Here is a 21,080-nt window from a genome sequence, read left to right as displayed (position 1 = left end):
CAAGTTACCATGTTTCAAAAAGTGAGAAGTTCAAACCATGGCACACCGACATTAAATAAACTGTGGTGTGGTCATTATAACGTATTAATTATCAATCCAGTTCACGACAATCACAATATAAGTAAACCAACGTTTTTACCAACTCATCTCAATTCATCCCCACATATATATACCCGTCACCTTCTCCTAACACACCACAGCCAACTTCCTTAAAAAAGTGTAATTACAACATCCCTCCTTCCGAAATTAAAACCCTCCGCGAGGATAGACCGCTTACAAGGCGAGAGCAGCAAGGGCGAAAACGGCGACGGATCCGAGACCGGCCGAGAGCTTGGCACCGGCGCCGGTGGTGAAAGATGGGGTGGCCGGGCCAGTGGGGGTGGTACCAGTTCCGTTTCCTGGGTTTCCGCCGGTAGGGGCAGCGCCGCCGGGGACCTGGGTAGATGAGCAGACCGTCACGTACACTGTCTCGGGTTCACCTACGGCTCCTCCAGTGGGGGACTCAGTGGTGGTTGGCTCAGGCGCGGCCTCGGTGGAGGATGGAGCAACTGGGGCCTCGGTGGAGGATGGGGTAACTGGGGCCTCGGTGGAGGATGGGGTCACTGGGGCCTCGGAAGAAGATGCACCGGTACCCTCATCGGCGGGGGGGTTGGCGCAGAGGGCCTTGGTGGCGCTCAGGGTTGCGATCTGGTCAGCTGGCTGGCAAGCGTCCTGGACGCAGCCGATGGCGGCGCTGGTGATCTTGGCCTGGTTTTCGGCGGTGCACTGGCAGGAGAACTCCTTCTCACCGCAGGTGGTGGCCTTGGTGGTGGCGTCGAGGATGCACTGGACCTGCAGGGTGGGATGTGGGTTAGCTAGTGCCCTTACTAGACCGGATTGTGACTCTCGGTGGTGAAAGAAGACGTGGAAGGTTGGAACGTACGGCGCAGGCTGGGATGCCGTGGGTGTCATCCTGGGCGGCGACGGCGGCGATGAGGGCCACAGCGGCGAAGGTAAGGGAGTACTTCATCTTGATTGATTGATTGAATTGATTATCGCAAGTTAACGAGTGTGTAATGAGCAACGAGTGACTCTTGTGTTGTACAGGCTTGATAGATGAGTTGAAGCTGGAGTGGGTGAGAGAAGAGGAAAAGGAAAAGAAAGAGGAGGCGGCGAGTGGCTGGACTATATATGTGAGGCGGGTGGGGACATCTTGGGGGGGGGGGGTAGAAGGGAGGGACTGGGGGAGATGGATAGGAAGGAGGAGTTGTGAGAAGGCCGGGGGTGGAGATGGGGGATGTCCGGGGGGAGATGGTGGTAGTGGTGGTAGTAGTATGTGGTAGTAGTATGTGGTAGTAGCAGTGGTGTGGGGAACTAGAGAGGTAGACAGGGGTAGAGATGGAGGGGGGGAGGAGGAGAAGGGGAAAGTTCCCCGTTTAGCGATGTCAATAATGTCAATGTCAATGTCAGACCTGACATCTGCTAAGTAGCTGGAGAAGGGAATTAGAGGAAAGATACATGACGATTGGTGGTTATGGTGGTACGGCATGAAGTATCACAAGATTAGCTTTCAGGGAGGGGTACACTGGTCCAACACAGTTTGTACTAGTAGGCGGTACAGTGGAACTGGTTGGATCAGTGCTGAAAGTTAATCCTTGGCGGCGCAGCGGGGGACAGGGGGTGGCACAGGGGAAGGCGCAGGGGATGTAAACAAGAAAGGGCGAAGGCAATCTCGGAATCTCCAGAGGCAATCTTACGTTGTGAACTAATCACTGTGCGAGCGAGCAGTGTGTATGGAGGGAGGATTGTCATTGTCATGGTTAGACCAGGGCCGATGCCACTGTTGCTGCTGGGAGATTTACCGTGTGTTGACAGCCGCTGACAGGAGACTGACAGGAGACTGACAGGAGACTGACGGCAGGGGAATCAGGAGAAATCAGGGACGGACTCGATGGAGTGAGTAGAGGAGAAACGTGGAAGAAATATGGAAGAATTGATACACAGCAACGGATACAACGACATGACGTAGAGAGCCTTCTTCCATGAGCAGTATCCAAGGAACGAGCGAGGATAGGGAGTGAGGGTGAGGGTGAGGGTGACGATGACGCCGTTAAACATTAATAGCTAGTATACCCATGGTAGGTAATTAGGTCCTACTTGCTATATAGGTTATACTGGTGCTATACCGGTTATACTGCTAGCCATTCTAGAATACTGGAATATGAGTATTACTCTCTCTACTCCTCACACTCAGTACGTAGTGACGATAGGAATCGTCATGGCCGTTCGCAGCGTCTAACATACCTCACACACTAATCTACTTACCGAACGCGGAGAGTAGTGTACTATACCTGTACCATAGCGTACTAGCATACAGTATGTACTAGGGTTAAGGATACCCCTAAGTAAAAAGTGGCAACAACAGGAAAACAAGCTGGGGAGAGCTGGAGGGGATGGGGAAAATAATGACGGCGGCGGCGGAATTCAATGGGGAAAATCAAAGAACGGGGGGGCGGGGTGGCAAAAAGGTACTTGGCATGTGTGCGGGAATATGTGGCAAATAGGTGGCTGCAGGAAGTACCTCGCTTGTATGTTGGCGGTTGGTGGTGTGTCTAGTCCAGCCGCTCAAGCCGGGGGAGATTACTTAGGCAGTAGTTCATATGCTTAGCACACGCCGAGCAACAGAATAAACAGAGTTAACACCAGACTAGCACGGTTTCGCACTTTTGCGAAATGAGGGATCACATGTTTGCTGGCCTATTAGGGCGACAGACCGGGCGAGGCTCGGTGATTTGCGATGCGATGCGATGCGATGGCAGGCGTCCATTGTTAGAACGGACAGTTCTGGAACGCGGAGACATACTGTATACAGTAACAACTACTATAACTAGGAAATACATAAATAGGGACACAACGGCATAAAAGCAGGTACAGTCCTGTACTTACAGTGGTGGCAGTGCAGTGGCGATCGCTCAAAGTATCACTATGTCGAGTCTGCTACAGTACGACTAATATCTGGTATGCAGTCGATGGTTTGCCACGCTATGAATAGGAACTGATATGCTACACAAACATCGCTGGTACAGTCGTCTCCTGCATGTATACATCACCACTCATGCCTAATACTGGTCATAATACTGGTCATACCTCGTACATGACACTGCTCATACCGGAAGATCAGATCGACTACCGCCCAGCCACCGTAGCACACTCTAAACATCTAAAGCATGTTTACTAGTACCTATTAAAGTAGAGGTATCCCTCTCGCCATTTCACATGCTTATTTTCTTGTTTAGTACTGCCTTCTACTACCCTACCCCCCTTACTACCTTCCTTACCCTCGGCCCAACCGACGACACCTGCACTTGCATCTGCCCGCCCGCCCTGCACTCCTAGCCGGTTTAGGACCCCCTCAATCCTTCGCCGAATAACCCCCAGCCTACTACTACATATGGGGTAGTAGTAGCACAGTATGCCTGCGGATACTCGGAAAACACACCAATAGGACACCTACTTGTGTTCGAGTCTTGTACCAAGTAAACCCCAATAGACTCCCCATAGACTCCCCACAGACTCCAATAGTACTTCCGTCCTCCATACCCGCCTCCTTCCACCAATCATCCTCACAGCATTGATTATGCAAATTACACCGAAACAGACTCAGATTACTTCCTATCTCTTTCCAAGCAATCCCGACTGTCTTGGCCGCGGAAAGCAGGGAAGAGGGGAAACAGGTACAGCAAGTACTACGAGTATCCATCATCATCGTCTCGCCGATCACCAACAACAAAATCACTACATACAACATCAACAACAACAACCGTTATGCACCCTCCCTTCCTGTTCTAGTCCCTCTCTCCTCCTCCACTCCACTCCTCCAGGAACGCCCGCACTCACATGCATCCTGCCTACCCGCCCACCGCCGTCCCAATCGCATCCCCATCTACCTCCCCCCCAACCCAACACCATCTATTTATAAACCCCCTCCTTCATCTACAATCCCCACCACCCACCACCCACCACACACAACCTTCACCCTTCTGCAAGTCTCGACGGCGGGTGTAGGTGTGTATTGGCGATCCCCGATCCCTCCAAGCCAAAGTCCGCGCTGACACCGCCGCCCATCGAGGGACCAACCGCCCATCGCAATCTCCCCCATACCACGACCCGCCTATCGCAATCTCCCCCGGACTCGGATCGCCGAGCGCTGAGGGCCGGCGACAGGTGACGGCTGAGGGGGTTGGCGCTGCTCTACGAAGGGAGAGGTATATTACTACTGCGTGGAGCCCGACGTTCGCGTCGGAGATGGGCATGTGAAAGCTGGGGACACCCCAGGTCGGCCTATCACGCTCGTGTTTCGTCCCGTTGCGGTCAGGTGTTTCTGACTCGGTAAGAGTGTGTCACGGTCCTTGTAGGTAGTGGTAGGCAATAGGGGTTTGGATTATCTGTGGCCAGCCAGCCCAGCCACGCGCTCAACGATATCGACGATCGACGACGACCTTGATGGCCTCGCTCGTTCGGCTTCCGCCTTCTCCCTCTCTCTCTCTCTCTCTATCTCTATCTCGAAAATAGCAGCATACTCTCACTCAATCACTCCCCCTTCTTTCCCCCCGAAAAACTCACCACAGCCCACTTCCCACTCCACGCCCACCGTCTGCCCTCACCCTCGCCCTGCTCAGCTCGCAACTCCTCATCCTTCCCCTCCGGCAACCCAACGACCACATCCGCCTTGCACGTCCGCAGCGACAGCAGATCAACCCCCGACGCCTTCCCCATCGGCCCCAGCGCCTCCGCAAACGCCGTCGTAGGCGCCCACGCCGCATCCGCAACAAGCTTGCGATAATTCAAATCCCCCTTGAACACCACGAGCGTGCTCTCCCTCAGGTCCTCATACAGCCGCGGCGCGCTCGTCGGGAGGCGCCAGAAACTGCCCCCAGCCGTCCAGAAGGCGTTGGGACGCATGCGCAGCGCGCCCTCGGCGTGCAGCCCGCTCCAGTGCGCGAACAGCGCCTCGAGTGCCGCCACCTCGTCGTCCGCCAGCGGCGCGGGCTTGGTGCCTTCGCGCTCCTCCTCCTCGGAGGCCGTCTCGAAGAAGGCGCGCGGGTCGTGCAGCGCCGAGAGCAGGGCCGCGAAGTCGGCAGGCACGACGTCGGAGACAAACCAGGGGATGGATTTCGGGTGCAGCGTCACGCTTGTCGCGAGGCCCGTCGCAAGAAGGTACCCGGCCAGCAGCAGGTCGGCGAACAGCTCGAAGCCCGCGTTGTCGAGGATGATGTCGACCGTGCGCTCGCCGCCCGCTGCCTGCGCTTTGAGGAGCACATCGTAGGCGGCGTGCAGGTCGTTGATGAGGATGTGCTTCTCGGCGGCCTTGCGCGCCTCGGAGCCCTGCAGCTTCTGGATGTCGGCGTAGGAGAGCGACGTCAGCAGCGACAGGTCCGTCGCGTTGCCCCACAGGCTGATCTCGGCGATCTCGGTGAAGACGAGCGAGGCCGCCTCGGCGGAGGGCGTGGTGCGCGCGAGGTCGCTGAGGATGGCGTTGTAGCGCGTCGCTAGCTCGAGTACGGCGGGGCGAGAGGACCGGAAGGTCGAGATCTTTTGCCGGGCGAAGACGTCATGTTGTTTCCAGTGCGTGGAGCGCGCGAAGTGGGTTGCGATGCGGCTGTGCGGTGTCAGTCAGTGTTTCGTCCTATGTGTCCGGGTTCTGGACCCTCCTGCTCATGCCGCTCTCCTTCCTCCACTCCCATATTACCTCCCTTATCCAAATCCGGTAGAATTGAGTATGTAGATGTCCATGACGTACCGGTAGAGATAGCATTCCGAAAACAGCCACGGGGCGTGCAACCACGTCGTCTCCCCCAACGCCGCTAGTTCCCTGTTATATTCCTCGATATCGCTGCCTCCATCGTCCTCCAGCGGCCTATTATCCATTAGTCCCTGTATTTCATCCCAATGTCCCTGTAATTTTATCCAATACCCCTCCCGTCCCCTTCCCCTTCCTCCCGCAACTAGAACAACCCTCGACAACCAACACGCAAGAAGCAGGAGAAAAGAACTTACGTCATCGCCCGATCGTGCAGAACCTCATACTTCAGGGCCCCAACCGCCTCCACGATCCGCTTCCCCTCCTCCCGCTTGTCCGTTTGCGACAGCTCCAGCGCGCTGACGGCGCGGTGCACATCGTCTATCGCTCCGGTCTGATGCGTCACTCACTGTCAGTATTTATTTCTTGCTCATATGCAGGGTCTGACACCTGGGGTGGGATGGGGTGTAGTTACCAAGATGACAGGCCATCGCGATCGCGCGGACGTGAAAGCGAAGGAGCTCCGGTCCGAGGTGAGGTATTGCGCTTTGCCTTCTGTCAGTATGGCCAGGCGAGAGGGAGGTGAGGAGGGGCGTACGGGTTTTTGTATCGTGTTCCATTGTGTCGACGTCGTTGGTGGTGGGAGGTTGTGGGATGCTTCCTTGATTACTTACTTACTTACTTATGGTGCTGTCAGTTAATTTTGGTGGGGTCGATTCGTTTGGGTCAGCGGGGTCTTCAGAGGGGGGGAGGTCGGTCGCCGTTTCCCCGGCCGGATCGGAGGTTTTGGTGGGGTGGAACGTGGGTGTCGGAGGAAAAAATTTGTTTGCAATTTTAAATAGGTTTATATGGCATAACACGGCCTTACGTTACATCAATCAAAAGGGGATATGGTTTAGTGGTATAATGCTTCTTTAGCACTTGAGTTTCGTACTCTGGTAATATAGAAGAGGTCCGGCGTTCGATTCGCCGTTTCTCCAATTTCTTGATATATTTTTTTGGCTTTTTTTTTTTGGCTTCTCTTTTATTGCGGGCATGCGTGGGTTATGCAAGGAGGAAGGAATCGTGTGCTCGACTAACAGTTGAAACGGTGCTTGGGTCTAAGAATTGTTGCAAGTTATTTTTTAAATATTTGTAGAGTATATTCGTGGCCAGACTTTAATATCTCTCAATATCTCTCAATATCCCAATGTTTTGGGTGTTTATGTGGGATTTTTTATTCAGGAATATATATTCGAATATATCATACTACGTTAGATTATTCTCTATGACTACAATTAAAATAAGGACAACAATACCCTCGAGTGATTGAGCATTTCACCTTTAATTATAGTTTGTAAATGATGCTGCTGCTGATTAATTTGTGCCGCCGACTTATTGTAGCTCATCAAAACGCGCGGGGCTGACAATTGTTTTTGAGATAAATAACTAATGCAGATTCGAGCATGAATGCGCTGTCATGGAACATGCATGAGGCCAGCTACTCGCTCCAATCTAGATCCCCCCCATTTCAAAGTCGTCATCATCATCATCATCGTCATCATAATCCTCCTCATCCTCCTCATCCTCCTCGTAATCTTCTTCTTGAGGATATCCCTTAAACCACTGCTGATTGCCCTCTCCAACCCACGCCTTCTCTACTTTCCTCTTTGGTCGCCAATTACCTCCTTTACCTGTCCACCAATACACATGATCACCTCCTATAAACGTCTCGTTCCCAACTTTCACTGGCTGCTCTGTAAGCCTATGATCCAGATAGTTTTTCTGCCCCGCCTTAAACCACACCGCCTCAAACTCGGCATCTTCGCTGTTTTCAAGGCTTAGGCTTGCAGTCAGAGACATCATCTGCAGCGCGGGCATATTTTGTTTTGCCTTGCCAGCAGCAGCCAGCAACCCGTCCATCGCTTCATCATCAGGATATGTCCTGAACATCTCTGTGCCACGATCGCTGTCGAACTCTGGCTCAAGCGGGGCCACAAAGTCGTGTGGGACGGGGTTGTTTGGGTGCCGTACAAAGTACCATGAACCCGACGGGCGCACGGTGGAGAATATTGCAGAATAGGTCCTGAGAGAAGGCCACTGAGGAGCCCGGTTGGCTAGGCTCGCGAATGCGGAGTCCAGAGCGGCAGGAGGCTGGAAGAGCTGTGGTGAGATCATGATGGGGCCTTGGAGGTCGATAGTCTTGAGGGTTGGGATGAGGGAAATTGCATAGAGCGCTAGGGAGAAGTGGTCGATATCGGAAAGCAGGATTGAGGGGGGTTCTTGGAACTGGTAACGCGGAGACGTATTTTCGGCGCATAGTGAAAAAGAGGTGAGGGGGAGCGAGGAGAGGGAAAGGAGAGCAACGGCGAAGTCTAGCCATCGTCAGTAGCGTGTTCCTGTATATTAACAGGTGTACAGCAAGGAAATATACTCCCCGTCCACATTACTGGCTCTTGAAAGGAAATGTATGGGTGGAGTGGAAACGCCGGGGTTCAAAAGCGCGAAGGATAAATGCTTCTACGTACCATATCTATCCTTCCGCCGTACTTCGAAGTCCTCACTTCTTTCCATAATTTGCAAGTCCAGCTTCTCCAGGGCCGGAAACTTCTTCGCCAATCGCGCTATCGACTCTGCCTCTACAGGTCTCGGATAGGATGGAGAAACAGCGTATTTTGTCACTCTCTTCAACTCAGGTACCCCATCCAGCGGCCCCAGACGAAGCCAAGAATCGCAGTATCGCCCCTCAAACAAGTCCCTTCGCTCTCCCCGTTCCACTGCCCTGTGTTGCTCACTTAAAATCTCCCTACTTCTTTTCTTTGGATCGCTAGGCGAGTAGATCTGCGACATTTCCAACGACAGCGGCACCAAACCCTCACTCGCCCTTGAACCTGTTCTACTGAGCTCCTGCTCATCCTCTTCCTCCCACCTCTTCACGAGCCTGAATAACTCTGTGATAGCAGTAGTAAATGAGGCATCGTTTACCCTCTTATCTTCCTCAGTCTCCACAACTGCACATGCTGCATCATCATACTCGGGTAGGGCAACCTGATACTTCACTTCCCTGAGGGTGGCTCTCCGGTGACCCGTCATAAGCTTAGAAAAGTATGCTAGCTCGGAGCTTGGGAGGTTGATCTCCCGAAATGTCCGCTGCTCTATGTGCCACTGCCAGGTCTTGCACACTGTGGCATAAGGTGGGAGCTCGGAGACGGGCTTGATAGGGCCACCGTCTCTAATGCGCGCTAAACGCACTATGAGGTTATCATGGTCGCGAGGGATGTAGGAGAGGATCTGGGCGAGGGTTTCTGGGGAAAGTGACGCGATTGTGGCCATTTGAAGCGGTTGGAGAATGGGGTTTGTGGGGTTTCTTTATGGTTGTCTTTGTTTATGGGGATGCGGCTGTCAGATTACAACGCGGATTAGATGTGGAATATAATAGTCACGCTAATCCTATTACAGACACGCTATACAAAGAGAAGAAATGAGTGCGTTGTAGTTTAACCAGTAATCTTAAACTGTATTTCAATGGTGGGTTTCTAGACAATATTCGTGTCTATACCGCCTTTTCCCAATGTTAAGATTAGTTCTTAACATTAGTTGCGACCTCCACAGGCACTCTACAGCCAAAAAATAATACTTACAAGAAACAGAAATGAAGGTTTTATAAATCGCCCTAGAACCTATCAACGATAGAGTAATACTTATCAGCGAATCCAAAATGGCAGCATATAATTACAAAATCCTACTACCTATAAATAACCTAATAATGATCCCCACTTAATCGTGGCGATACCCCACACTCCCGAAATGCCGCTCTCACCCCTTGAGCCGACCAATAATATGAATAAATCCCCCTTAAAATACCGGCGGGTTCCAGACCCAGGCCGGGCGAGAATTAACCTCCTGCCTCAGCCTCGTAATCTTATCAATGAAGATCTGCTCATCACTCAGAATATTTGGGTCGCCGGTCGCCTGTCTCAGCTCTGTCGTCCGATCCTGGGCAAAGCTTAGTTGGTAATTGGAACAGTAAGTTGTCTCTAGTTGGGTTGTCCAATTGTCCATCCACAGCTCTGCACGGGTATTGGCCGTCGCAGCTTTGGTGTTCATGAAAGTCCTCCATTGAGCCTGCAGATTCGCATTCTGGTAGGGTTGCAGGAGTACGTTGCCGGACTGGTGAAGGGCGGGTTGAGCAGCGAGGTGGGCTTCCATCGCCTGGAACATAGCGCCAATGCGATTAGATTGAGCGAGGAGATTATTGTTTATCTCATTGAAGCGATGGTACTTGTATGCTGTAATTACGTCCTTGACGTTTTGGAAGCCCGCCATGCCTTGGCCGAGGTACCCCGTCATTGTGTTCTCGTTGTTGATGACGGTAGGTGACCACATCTACAAATCCTGTTAGTATACTTCTTTCATTGCTATATTGTATAATTTAACAGTATTGTTAGCGGTAAAGGAAACTTACGCCACGCTTAGCCGCGTTAACTCTACTAGACATGGAATCGAACGCACCCTCTATCCTTCATCCCCATCCCAAGCCACATGCGCCATCCAATCATAAACAACCGCAAAGCCACGGATAAGATGAGAACAGGCTTTGTTCCATTGATGCCCTTGTTCAGATTCAATATCACAATATGTTCCAACCCTTCATCCATGTTTTGCCTGCATCATGCAGCCTCATGTAAGCGTTGCATTTATCCTTCACCCCGGGCGTTATCCTGACAGTGATTGGCTCGCTGTAAGCACTGGGGTGTGTCTTTCATTGGCAAGCTGAGTCTGGGAATCTCACGATGGACCATGGCCAGAATTACCACCCCACCATTATCTCCTTCCCTCTCATAGTCTCTCACAGGACTTTGGACTAACTCTTGTTCATGAGGAGGGGGATATTGAAAACCCCCCCTTTCCTCTTGCTGTTGGTATCTTGTGCTCATCCTGTAGCTGAGTCTTCCTTTGAAGTGTTTGCAGTTTACCTCACTACAGCCACACCAGCAAATATGTTCTCTTTCTCCAGCCATTGTTCATGGTCCGTTGTTATCATTCTCGTGAACTTTTTATATTTTTCAAATGCTTTCCAAGCTCTGACCACTAAAAATATTGATTCTTCCCTCACGCTGGCCTGCAAAAATGCCCTCACGGCCGATATTGCCTGCAGTCCAGTCGTCGCCCGATTTCAGAAAGGGAGCTATTATGCAGAATCAACGCTTACTGACACTTGCACGACTGCTTGCGCGGCGGCGCTTGACCAGTATTATACGAACGTGAATTCCGCCTGTGGCAGTCAAACTTGGAATGGATATGAAGACACAGAGATGCCGCTCTTGATAATTCCAGATATGATGAAATACCAGTATAGTCTAGCGTGTTTAACTGACAGTGGGAGGTTTTGTAATAATGTAGCCGCCGAGGCCGCATATGTTCTTGATCCTGGAAGTGAGTATATTTCAGAACAGTTTTATTCTCACCTAGACTCATAGTTTTAAACTACTAACTGGCCGATAGGCAATGACCCAGTCACAGGGATTTCCATTGCTCAACCCAACTCCACAGCGGGAGAAATCCCGAATCCATGCGACCTCTGCTTCATCAAAAACCTCCGCTTGCAAGCTGGATCACCATACTACGATGGCCCCGCACTGGCAGATAGCTCAGTGTACGAATCCAAGACATCAAGCTGTAGCATCACAGGAATGCCACTGACAACAACGGACCTTCTATGGTATACGTGAGTTTTTTCCGGCGTGCCAAGTCCCAAGTTTCGATTCTCACATCCGTGAAGGGTAACCACTACAACTACTGCCCCACCAACTTCTACATGCGCTGGTTCAGCCTACACTATCCAATCCGGGGATACGTGTCATACGATTTCCAAAACTCAGGGAATAAGTACTGCCTGGCTTCTCATGGACAACAATCTCCAGGCTTTCTGTAACGAATTCCCTACCAGTGGCACACTCTGCCTAGCCAACAAATGCCCGGTTTACACAGTCCTGGCGACCGATACTTGCAGCTCTATCGCAACGGCATACAACGTTACCGAGCCACAATTAAAAGCCTGGAATCCCGTTATAAATGCCGGTTGCTACAATATGAACAAACTAGTCGGCACGGAGCTATGTGTCGGTTCCCCTGGAAAAACTTACACCACCCCAACAGTTACGCTCGTCCAGCCTACTACGGCTACGACGCCGGCACCGGTCCCTACTGATGTGGCAGATCTCACTTCAACATACTGCGGAAAGTATTATATGGCTGTGACCGGGGATTACTGCAACCTTATTGTCCTTAGGTTCTCGATAAGCATGCCCGATTTCGTTTTTTTGAACCCGGCCATTAATGTCAATTGCACAAACTTATTCGCAGATGAGAGCTATTGCGTACAGCCCGTAGGAGATAGTTACTTGATTCTCTCCTGTGTCCCCCGTTCTCCCCATTTTATATCGTCTTGGCTAGATTCTGGTCTGACCAACTACACAGTCAACACCTACCCTGGCAAAGCCGGTGCCTCGCATCCTGTCACCGGAGCTCAAACCACTATTCCATTTTCTGCCCTACCAGACGTCACTCCAACTACTACCACAGGGGGTTCAATATCCACACCTTCCCCCATTGCGACGGGAACTAGAAGGGACAGCAATGACTACTTCCTCGGCGATTCGTTCCCGTCTCTCCCTCCCCGAGTAAGTTTCAGCCCCTTTCGTGTCTCCTCTGATATTTGAAACCCTTCTAACGCCATTCATAGGATGGCGCCGTAAGCGACTGTACAGAATTTGAGAATTTTTATGACGATGCCAGCACCTGTGCAGACTTCCTCAATGCATGGCATCTCACCATAGCCCAGTTCTTCGCGTACAACCCGGAAGTGAATGCCGATTGCTCAGGTCTGTGGCCAGCCTACCAGTACTGCGTCCGCGCCCCCCGATACGTAGACACCTTCCCATCAACAGCTACTGGCACGGGAACGACCACCACAACCCCAACCACACCGCCAACCGGAGTGGTGACCCCAACACCTATCCAAGACGGTGTCATCTCGACGTGCAACAAGTTTGCCAAGGCGGCGAGCGGCGAGTATTGCTTGCTTTTCGCCGGTAACAACGGCATCACCGCCGCCCAGCTTTACCTGTGGAATACAGTCCTTGGTTCGAATGGACAGAACTGCGATTCCTTGTTCTGGGCCGACGAGTACTACTGCGTAGGCGTTTCAGGTACCTCGCCGCCTGCAACGACAACATCTACGCCTGTGCAGACCCCGTCGCCAATCCAGGATGGGATGGTGGCCAACTGTAATAAATTCGCTTTGGTGCCGGCGGGGTCGTATTGTTCAGTGAGTAACCCCTCGTCTCTATTGCTAGTGTGGGAGAATGGGAAATGCTAACGCGGGATACAGCTTTTCGCAGATAACAACAGTATTACGACAGCGCAGCTGTATACGTAAAATCCAGTTCTAAGTTCCAACAAAGAGAACTGCGGGAGCAGCTTCTGGGCGAATGAGTATTACTATGTTAAGGTTAGTTCTTGAGTAACTCAAAATCGTGCCGCCCAACTCAACTTGAGTTGGGCGGCACGATTTTGAGAAGTACAGATGCTGAAATCGGGGTGCATCCTTGAGTTTTAGGAAGTGAAGACGTTGAAACTGGATGGGTGATTATGAAGTGGCAAACTTCTCATATTGTGTATTTAATACGAATCTTACTATTCCGTTTCAACGTGTAGCTAAACACCTTTCGAGATCACCATGCTCATAGTTTTCTTGTGGCTAAATAATCAAACTATTCTGCATCTGACCGGCTGGATTATTTACGACTTTATAGGGAATATTAGCCCGCCGTGCCCCTCTCTCCCTCTTATCTAAAGAGATGTCTACTAAAGCACTGCTGATTTATATCCCAACCCATGTCTCCTCTACCTCCCTCGTTGATCGCCATCTCCCAGTTGCTAGGAGGGACATTGAGATTGAGGTGTTAGAAAGCTTAAATAATTATAGCGCTTGAAATTAATTGTTTCCTGCCATAAACTAATAAGAAGCAGCATTGGTGTTGTTTTTGTGTCCTTAGTAACCATAACCAATATCATAACCGTTCCGTTCGAACAAACCGTTTTTTTTAACCCAGCCTCTAATCATCTTCCAACCTCCGGTATCAAGCTTTATAATTAATGCAGCCTTATGGATATTTAAACCCATAATAATAACAGAGTTGACTTCTCTCATTGGCAGCACCTCGGAATGTCCGCCACGGTTAATCCATGGCTAATCCTGCCTAGCAATGAATGACTCCAATAATTCAACTCTAGGCAGCAGCGGCGATAATGGAGATAAGCCCGAGCCAGCCTACATATTTCTCACAGCTCGCCCACCTTTTGTCAAATACATCAAGAGTACTCGAATTTACACAAAAAATCTACTTGCGCCATATCTCAAACACAATGGCTTCATCTTCAAACGTACTCGGCCAAGTGTCGACCGACACCCAGCTCGCCAACGGACCCGACGACGGCATCTCAGGCCTTTCCTGGTCTCCATTGTCGCGACATCTCGCAGTCGCATCCTGGGAGGGAAAAGTGAGGATCTACGACATGACACACACCAGATCCGGGGAAGGGCGCGCACTCATCGATTTTGGCGGGCCAGCACTCAGCTGTAGCTGGTCAAAGGTATAGTTATATAGATAGCATAATCCACAGGGACAAACGAACATAATCTGATCGGACATCTCCACGTCGAAGGTAAGATACCCCTCCATTAATAATTCCCATCTTACCTATCATCAAAGCGTCTAACCACCTCCCCCCCTCAAAGGACGGCCAAAAAGTCATCGGCGCCGGCGCAGACAAGGCCGCTCGACTTCTAGACCTCGCATCAAACGGCGCGCCCCCCCAGCAAGTCGCCGCACACGACGCGCCCATCTCATCCGTCCACTTCTTCACCCCGCCCTCCTCCAACGCGCCCATGATCGTGACGGGGTCCTGGGACAAGACCATCAAGTACTGGGACCTGCGGCAGCAGAGCGCCGTCGCATCGGTGGCGTGCCAGGAGCGCGTGTATTCCATGGACGTGAAGGGCGACCTCCTCGTCACCGGAACAGCAGATCGCCACATCAACATCATCAAACTCGACAACCCGACTACATTCCACCAAACCCTCCGCAGCCCTCTCCACCACCAAACGCGAGTCGTCAGCTGCTTCAACGACGCAAACGGCTTCGCCATCGGTAGTATCGAGGGGCGCTGCGCATTTAGATTCATCGATAAGAAAGACACGAGGTAATTCCCCCCCCCCCCCCCCCAAAAAGCATCAAACAAACGCAGGCGCCTAACACCCCCACCCAGCCTCAACTTCACATTCAAATGCCACCGCTCCCCGCCCGCGAACAACATCACCACCGCCCACGCCGTGAACGCCATCTCCTTCCACCCGCAGCACGGCACCTTCAGCACGGCGGGCTCGGACGGCACATTCCACTTCTGGGATAAGGACACGCACATGCGGATCCGTGCGTTCCCCTCCGCGGGCGGCAGTATCTCCGCTACGGCGTTCAGCGGAGATGGCGGGGTGTTTGCGTATGCGGTTAGTTATGACTGGAGTAAGGGGTACGCGGGGAGTAGTGCGCAGGTGCCTAATAAGGTGATGCTGCATGCGGTTGGGGAGGAGGAGTGTAAGCCCAAGGGGAGGGGAGGCGAGAGACGCTGAGGATCTCTTCCCCTGGGGACGACTGGGGCTTGGTTTGGACGGCGGGTAAAGCTCGGTCTTTGCATGAAGCATGGCTGGGCTGGGGCGCATTGTTTCGCGTGGTAGGATGGATGATGGTGGTTTTTGCATGAAGCATGGCCGAGCTGGGGCAGATTGTGTTGCGTGGCGGGATAGTAATGGTTTTTGCATGAAGCATGACCGAATTGGCCTGAGCAGGCCGGAGAATGAATGAACTTCTTGCCTACAATGCCCGAACTTTGTTTATAGTGTATGCTGACGCCGCCTAAAAGTCTGAACATCAGGGATGCCCTTCTACCACCCATATACCCTTAATCACAGCACAAATGTCGTCACGCAGCACATAGAAAAGGACACACACGTAGAAGATAGATGCAACACGTCTACATTTGATCTATACACCTATACATCCCCTATAGCCCGCTGTGGCTAGGTAAGAGCCTTACTTTTGTCTACTAGCATCGTACATCTCTCTCCCCCTCTCAAATGGCTCCACTTCCCTCCTCTCAGAAATATATCGTAGTAGCTGGACGACCAGCGGCAGGCAGACACATCCGCACCCTGCCCTTCGCCCCTCTTTCGAGCTCTCTCCAACAAAACAAAGTTTCCATAACGTCGTAAAACCGCCAACCAATCCCCTTGGCGGCCCCCAACCTCGCAGTAGCGACCGTATATAAAAATTCCCAAACCAAACAGTAGCGACCGTGGCCCCCCAAAATCCCATCTAATTTGTTGTAGTAGTGACCGTGATACCCCCCAGCCCCACCTCTCTAAAAAACACCCCCCATCCGAAATTTTCCAAGAAACCCCCAAAAAAACATTGTAGAAACAAAAAAAAAAAAATGTAAGAGTGTTTATATCTCTTTTCGAGCGACGTCCACGTATCGTATCCAAACAACTTTCTTCCTCCATCCTTCCGCCCCCTGAGAGCCGTGCAGTTTCTCAAGGGCCAGCACTCAGCATCGACGGGAACAACCCGTACCCCCCCTTCCCCCTTCCAAGCGACCCACTAATCGTGCTCGCCCTCCCGCGTCTCTCCTTCCCTACTTGCCTAAGCAGCGGCACGCTCCCCTTCCGGCCGTGCGCGTTGATAAACGCACTCGGCGCCCTCGATGGCGGCAACAAGCGTTCCTCCGCGCTCTGGAGCACCAAGTCCTCGGGCTTATCAGCTGTTGCCGTCGCCGGCTCAGAAATATACGCCAAGAATGGATTTGTGGACAGAGTAGGCGAGGAGACGTATGTGGTCTCCGTCGGCGCAGGGCTGGGCTCGCGCCCGGTAGGAGAAACGTTGTCGAGGGGTCCGGCGGAGTATGTTGACGTGGGCGATGCGGTGCCGTTCATCTGCGCCGCGTAGTCGGCAGGGATAAGTAGCGAGGGCGAGAGATTGAAGCCGTGCGACTCTTTGAAGGATGACGCTGCGGATGGGGAGCGCAGGTGTGTTGGGCGCGCGGGAGGCGTCGGGATGGACGCTGGAGAATCCGCCGTTGTGGCTGTGGATGGCGGGATGAGATCGGGTGTGTGCGCTGGCGCAAGGATGGTGGGGGTGACGTAAACAGGCGGGTGGCGCAGCCCATCGAGGTGCGCAGAGAGTCGACTCGAGATGCTCGCCGATGCAGAATGCAGAGATGCCGGCGGCGGTGAGTTGTTAAGCGTGATGTCGTCTGAGGACGAGTTGGTCGAGATGGCGGAGTCGTGGAAGTAGTTGCGGACGGTATCGACGTCGATCGAGCGGCGCTCCCAGTTGTAGTCGCAGTCGGCCTCGACCTCATGGTCATAGCAATAGTCGATGTCATCCTCCCATGAGCCGGAGGTGTCAAGGTCGAGCTTTGCGCCCGATTTCTTAGGGGTCATGACGAGGACCGGCGCACGCACAATGTCAGAGGACGGGGTGTGCGGGCGGTCAGAGTCACGCCTGGCGCGGAACGTGAGAAGGTTAGGGACGGACTTTGAGACGCGCAGATCGGTGCTGCCGATGGATATGCGTGAGCGTCGTGCGGCTGCGACTGTCTCCTCTTCTTCAGGTACATCCTCCAGCTGTGAATCGGCTGGTGACGGGGTAGCAGAGAACGGCCAACCCTCATTCTCTGGTGACCTTGGCGACACGGTGGTTCCTTCTTGGAAATAATCCACCTCGTGGTCGCCATGGACATTCGGTAATGGGGGAGACGGCAGAGGCGGAGAACGCGGGAGGTGGAAGGCCTGTGGCCTCCGGAATCCGGCAGAGTAGTGAGGTCTCTCTAGTGACGTGGATTGTAGAGGGTCGTATTCGTCCCAGATCATGGATGCCGTCCTCGACGATGTCCTTGGGGGTAGGGATATCGGACACTGTGCTGTCATTGGCGATCGTGGCGGCCTTGGTGGAGGGGACAATCCCGCGCGGAAGTTGTCTTGGGACTTGCTCGAGCGCAGGCTCGGCTTGAGAGGTGCTGGGCTCGGGGGCTTCCTGATGATGCTCTTTCTTGCTGGGCTCTTCAGGGGTAATTGAGGTGGGGGCTTCGGAGGGTCTTTCTCGACCAAAGCATCGAGGGCTTCGGAAGAGAAGTTGTGAAAGTGAAGGTCGTCTGCCCTGATGCCCCGAAGCTCTCCTGTAGGTGCATTTGATCTCCGTACTGTGGAGAACTCCTCTAGGAGGTCGTCTCTGCTCGCGATATCTACATTGGGCGCCTGCTCATGTCCTGTGTGGACGACGTGTTGGAAGTCGTAAGGCCCAGAGATGAGGTGCTTCTTGAAAGCAACCTCCTCGTCGACAGCGCTTCGCGGTGTGACCATGGTAGATTCCCTCGAACTTAGCGATAACAGTGATGATGCCCTCGACCTTCCCTTCTTGGACCTCTTCGACCCTCGCGAGAACAATGCCTTCCCAAACATCTGTAACGTGTCTGGCCGTTCTGCTTTGATCGACATGCCCGCGGTCGACTTTCGCGACGCCTGCCTCGACAGCGATTCCTCCGGAGACCTTGTTCCCGAGTCAGCGCCCGAGGCAGACGACGACGTTGAGCTGGTGCCGGTGCTTGTCCTGGAGTGGCCAGCGGCTACGCTCCTCTTCATCTGTTCTGTGTATGCTCTGATCCTCTGTGGCGATGGCGGCCCATCCATGGCAGGCTCCATGGTTAACGTAGGGGATACGCGCGCCGGGAAATCCGTCATCGAGGATGTTGATATCGAGCCAGCAGGACTTCTAATGGGTTTGTTGCTCTCCCCAAAGTGGGAGGTCGTGTGGAGAGACATTTTCGTCGACTGATTGCCGCGCCGTCGGCGGGATACCCTCCTCCCAGGGGAGAGGGTAGGGTAGACAGTTGGACGAGTGGGCTGTGTCGCGTGGGATGGAGCTGTCCCGGGCAACAATAGATTGCGGATAGATTAGGGGTTATATTAAATCGGGTTTATAGGAGGCATAGGATAGGTCGGTCCCTGGCACGACGTCGAAAGGAGAGCAACGGTGATGGTGAGATATTCGCTGCCTGCAGAGAACAATCAGCGAGATGAACAAGATTAAAATTCATGCATATTGATTTGGGGGCGGAAAAGTCGAGATATATTCTAGAGTGAGGAGAGCCTCGGCAGGATCCAAGCCCATAGAGCTGGAAAGCTGGGGGAAATGGTGGATGCCAAGTGGGAAACGCCTCCGAGGTCATACGAAGAGAGAGGTGTGTGTGAAGATATGTGTAGGTGTGTGTGTGCTCACCTTGTTGCGAAACCTGGCGCAGGCCGAGGATGAAGATGAGGGGGTAGAAGGTCAGTCAACAGCTCTGTGCGTATGTGTGAAGTATGCAGGCGGAAAGTTTGTGGGTGTCGTGAAGTCGTTGTGCAGCAAGAAAGTGACGCGGACTTGTTGGGTGTATATATATTTTCTTCCTCCAGGATGCTACCAGGTGTCAATTGTCACTGATATGTCGCTCGGGACAGCAAACGCGGTGTCGATGGCATCGAAATGTGAGCGTGAGCGAGAGCGAGACAAAGCTGATCAGAAGAGCATCAAAGATTTTTGTTTCTTTCGCTGTTGTCGTCGAGGTGCCGGGAGGTTTCAGGACATGAGAACGTGGAGCAGGGAAAGTGCGATTGGACGTGTACAATAGGATAGGCGGGAGCGGGCGTGAGGGCGTGCAGGAAGAATGTATTCCATGTATTATTGTATATGCAGGAGCGCAAGCAAGGTTGGCGGAGATGGGTGGTGGAGGGAGGTGAGGGATGTTTTGCGGGTAGAGAAGCAAGGGGAGGAGAGTGAGTGAGAGATAGGTCGAGTTGGGAAAGAAGGAAGCAAAAGAAGAGGGACCGACAAGATGATGGACTTATTTTCAGTTTTCTGTGATAAGCCGAGTTGAGTTAGTTGTTGGTTGTTGTGAGTGAGGAAGGAGAGGGTACGGGTACGGGGGAGGGAGGTGCTGGGGGGGTGCTGGGGGGTGCTGGGGGGTGGGTAGAGCATGAACAGAGGATGAGCATCAGTTGATTTCCAAAGTACCTCTACCTACCTTGTAAGGTATAAGGTATCTCGTCGTCCACCCTAGACTAGATCCACCCCTGGAAAGCGGAAAGCGGGACACCTTCTAGGGTTTTGAGCATTGGCCAATAGGAAAGGGCGACAGCATTGACCAATAGAAATTGACCAATAGGAAACGGCCCCGCTAAAGGAGCAAAGGAGAAAGAGAAAAGGCAAGCAAGTGCTCTAGTAGAAGTACTAGTATTACTATAGTTAGTGTGATAATAATAATATCTACAACAGTACTACGGTCTACGAAGTACACCATACCGCAGTACGGCTCAGACACATCCTCAGGCACACAGCACATCCTCAGGCACATATTCAGGCACAGTCACCAGGAGCAGCCAGGAGCCACAAGGACCAGCTAGGAAGAACAGCTAGGAGCAACCACTACCAACTAGTACTATTTTGGCATAGCTCATTATAGCTTGTGGGCCGCTTCTTTGGCCGCCATCCATGACCCTCATCCATGACCGCAGAGGAACCTACCCACCATGAATATTGTACGGATAACTACTACTTCGTATGACGGGCTGTACTCGAGAATATCCAGCTTCTAGCTTCCACCATCATCCACCGTGTATGCGTGTATGCGTATATGCGTGTACAGTCAGGTCCGTCCTGCAGTACCAGGTATCACCGCATGGCCACTCTCTCTCTTTCTCTCTCTCTCTCTCTCTCTCTAGTGCTCTATGCACTACACACGGGACAGAACATGACTACTAAGGGTCCAAGGGTCCAGGGACAGGGGTGCCGCCTCAGTCGAATCTGTGCTAATCAGTGGGTTTGGCTAGTCGACCAGAGAGTCCACTCTCTTCAACGGGCATGCTGCGCTCAGAAGAGAAGAGAGAGAGAGAACTGCGCTGGAATATAGCCGCCGGCTCATCAGCGAAACCCCCAGATCCCCAGACGGAAAGGGTCCGGCAGATGCTATACCACGCCCATACTATAGTCCAGCTACTCTATTCCTAACCCACAGGCACAGACAGTCACCAAATCATCCCCATCCAGGTCCCTTACGTTCCATCGGCCACCCACCACGCCGGGTGCGCTCCACACACCCCCTCCCCTCCCCCCTCCCCGACACATACCAACCACAGGGGAATTCCCACTCCCCTCCAACCGGACAC

At 52.7% G+C, this 21,080-nt stretch overlaps 8 protein-coding genes and 1 non-coding gene across 9 annotated transcripts; 4 read left to right on the top strand and 5 right to left on the bottom strand.

Annotated features, from left to right (window-relative positions):
• Nucleotides 1-68: 68 nt before the first annotated feature.
• Nucleotides 69-1,216, bottom strand: VE01_05180 (uncharacterized protein). The gene is made up of 2 exons (XM_018274645.2): nucleotides 923-1,216; nucleotides 69-831 (listed from the first exon to the last, which is right to left on the bottom strand). The coding sequence occupies exons 1-2, from the start codon at nucleotides 1,007-1,009 to the stop codon at nucleotides 274-276; spliced, it is 645 nt and encodes a 214-aa protein (XP_018129158.1). The 5' UTR covers nucleotides 1,010-1,216; the 3' UTR covers nucleotides 69-273.
• Nucleotides 1,217-4,569: 3,353 nt separating this feature from the next.
• VE01_05179 (uncharacterized protein) lies at nucleotides 4,570-6,481 on the bottom strand (the record flags this gene model as incomplete). Its single annotated transcript, XM_018274644.2, has 5 exons — nucleotides 6,378-6,481; nucleotides 6,255-6,325; nucleotides 6,037-6,173; nucleotides 5,780-5,896; nucleotides 4,570-5,638 (listed from the first exon to the last, which is right to left on the bottom strand). Exons 1-5 carry the CDS (start codon nucleotides 6,397-6,399, stop codon nucleotides 4,570-4,572), a joined length of 1,416 nt encoding a protein of 471 aa, XP_018129257.1. The 5' UTR covers nucleotides 6,400-6,481.
• A 182-nt stretch (nucleotides 6,482-6,663) lies between these two features.
• VE01_05178 lies at nucleotides 6,664-6,760 on the top strand (the record flags this gene model as incomplete). The annotated part of the gene is made up of 1 exon: nucleotides 6,664-6,760. It is a non-coding gene; the product is annotated as a tRNA-Ala (tRNA).
• Nucleotides 6,761-7,096: 336 nt separating this feature from the next.
• On the bottom strand, nucleotides 7,097-9,153 carry VE01_05177 (uncharacterized protein). Its single transcript, XM_018274643.2, has 2 exons — nucleotides 8,287-9,153; nucleotides 7,097-8,133 (listed from the first exon to the last, which is right to left on the bottom strand). Exons 1-2 carry the CDS (start codon nucleotides 9,089-9,091, stop codon nucleotides 7,274-7,276), a joined length of 1,665 nt encoding a protein of 554 aa, XP_018129205.1. The 5' UTR covers nucleotides 9,092-9,153; the 3' UTR covers nucleotides 7,097-7,273.
• Nucleotides 9,154-9,506: 353 nt separating this feature from the next.
• VE01_05176 (uncharacterized protein) lies at nucleotides 9,507-10,395 on the bottom strand. Its single transcript, XM_018274642.2, has 2 exons — nucleotides 10,224-10,395; nucleotides 9,507-10,144 (listed from the first exon to the last, which is right to left on the bottom strand). The coding sequence occupies exons 1-2, from the start codon at nucleotides 10,254-10,256 to the stop codon at nucleotides 9,614-9,616; spliced, it is 564 nt and encodes a 187-aa protein (XP_018129204.1). The 5' UTR covers nucleotides 10,257-10,395; the 3' UTR covers nucleotides 9,507-9,613.
• A 678-nt stretch (nucleotides 10,396-11,073) lies between these two features.
• On the top strand, nucleotides 11,074-13,421 carry VE01_05175 (uncharacterized protein; the record flags this gene model as incomplete). The annotated part of the gene is made up of 5 exons (XM_059463674.1): nucleotides 11,074-11,194; nucleotides 11,264-11,486; nucleotides 11,541-12,441; nucleotides 12,504-13,088; nucleotides 13,152-13,421. The coding sequence occupies 5 exons, from the start codon at nucleotides 11,074-11,076 to the stop codon at nucleotides 13,197-13,199; spliced, it is 1,878 nt and encodes a 625-aa protein (XP_059319607.1). The 3' UTR covers nucleotides 13,200-13,421.
• A 767-nt stretch (nucleotides 13,422-14,188) lies between these two features.
• On the top strand, nucleotides 14,189-15,452 carry RAE1 (Poly(A)+ RNA export protein; the record flags this gene model as incomplete). Its single annotated transcript, XM_018274640.1, has 3 exons — nucleotides 14,189-14,416; nucleotides 14,562-15,025; nucleotides 15,092-15,452. The coding sequence occupies 3 exons, from the start codon at nucleotides 14,189-14,191 to the stop codon at nucleotides 15,450-15,452; spliced, it is 1,053 nt and encodes a 350-aa protein (XP_018129258.1).
• Nucleotides 15,453-16,233: 781 nt separating this feature from the next.
• On the bottom strand, nucleotides 16,234-19,812 carry VE01_05173 (uncharacterized protein). The gene is made up of 2 exons (XM_018274639.2): nucleotides 19,156-19,812; nucleotides 16,234-18,931 (listed from the first exon to the last, which is right to left on the bottom strand). The coding sequence occupies exon 2, from the start codon at nucleotides 18,696-18,698 to the stop codon at nucleotides 16,413-16,415; it is 2,286 nt and encodes a 761-aa protein (XP_018129261.2). The 5' UTR covers nucleotides 18,699-18,931; nucleotides 19,156-19,812; the 3' UTR covers nucleotides 16,234-16,412.
• On the top strand, nucleotides 18,373-18,711 carry VE01_05172 (uncharacterized protein; the record flags this gene model as incomplete). Its single annotated transcript, XM_018274638.1, has 1 exon — nucleotides 18,373-18,711. One exon carries the CDS (start codon nucleotides 18,373-18,375, stop codon nucleotides 18,709-18,711), a length of 339 nt encoding a protein of 112 aa, XP_018129260.1.
• Nucleotides 19,813-21,080: the final 1,268 nt, after the last annotated feature.

This window comes from Pseudogymnoascus verrucosus, assembly GCF_001662655.1.
Source record: "Pseudogymnoascus verrucosus strain UAMH 10579 unplaced genomic scaffold scaffold_30, whole genome shotgun sequence".
In the NCBI taxonomy this organism is placed as follows: domain Eukaryota; kingdom Fungi; phylum Ascomycota; class Leotiomycetes; order Thelebolales; family Thelebolaceae; genus Pseudogymnoascus; species Pseudogymnoascus verrucosus.
Note: the sequence above shows the minus strand (reverse complement) of the source record. Positions and strands in the feature narration are given on the sequence as shown.

Excerpts from the sequence above, each read along its gene's own strand:
- VE01_05180 (XM_018274645.2), bottom strand. The coding sequence starts at position 1,009 with ATGAAGTACTCCCTTACCTTCGCCGCTGTGGCCCTCATCGCCGCCGTC. Across the intron at positions 832-922 it reads ACGGCATCCCAGCCTGCGCC|GTCCAGTGCATCCTCGACGC; the intron begins GTACGTTCCAAC and ends CCCACCCTGCAG.
- VE01_05177 (XM_018274643.2), bottom strand. The coding sequence starts at position 9,091 with ATGGCCACAATCGCGTCACTTTCCCCAGAAACCCTCGCCCAGATCCTC. Across the intron at positions 8,134-8,286 it reads ACGGCGGAAGGATAGATATG|ACTTCGCCGTTGCTCTCCTT; the intron begins GTACGTAGAAGC and ends GACGATGGCTAG.
- VE01_05176 (XM_018274642.2), bottom strand. The coding sequence starts at position 10,256 with ATGTCTAGTAGAGTTAACGCGGCTAAGCGTGGC. Across the intron at positions 10,145-10,223 it reads TTAACGCGGCTAAGCGTGGC|ATGTGGTCACCTACCGTCAT; the intron begins GTAAGTTTCCTT and ends CAGGATTTGTAG.
- VE01_05173 (XM_018274639.2), bottom strand. The coding sequence starts at position 18,698 with ATGTCTCTCCACACGACCTCCCACTTTGGGGAGAGCAACAAACCCATT.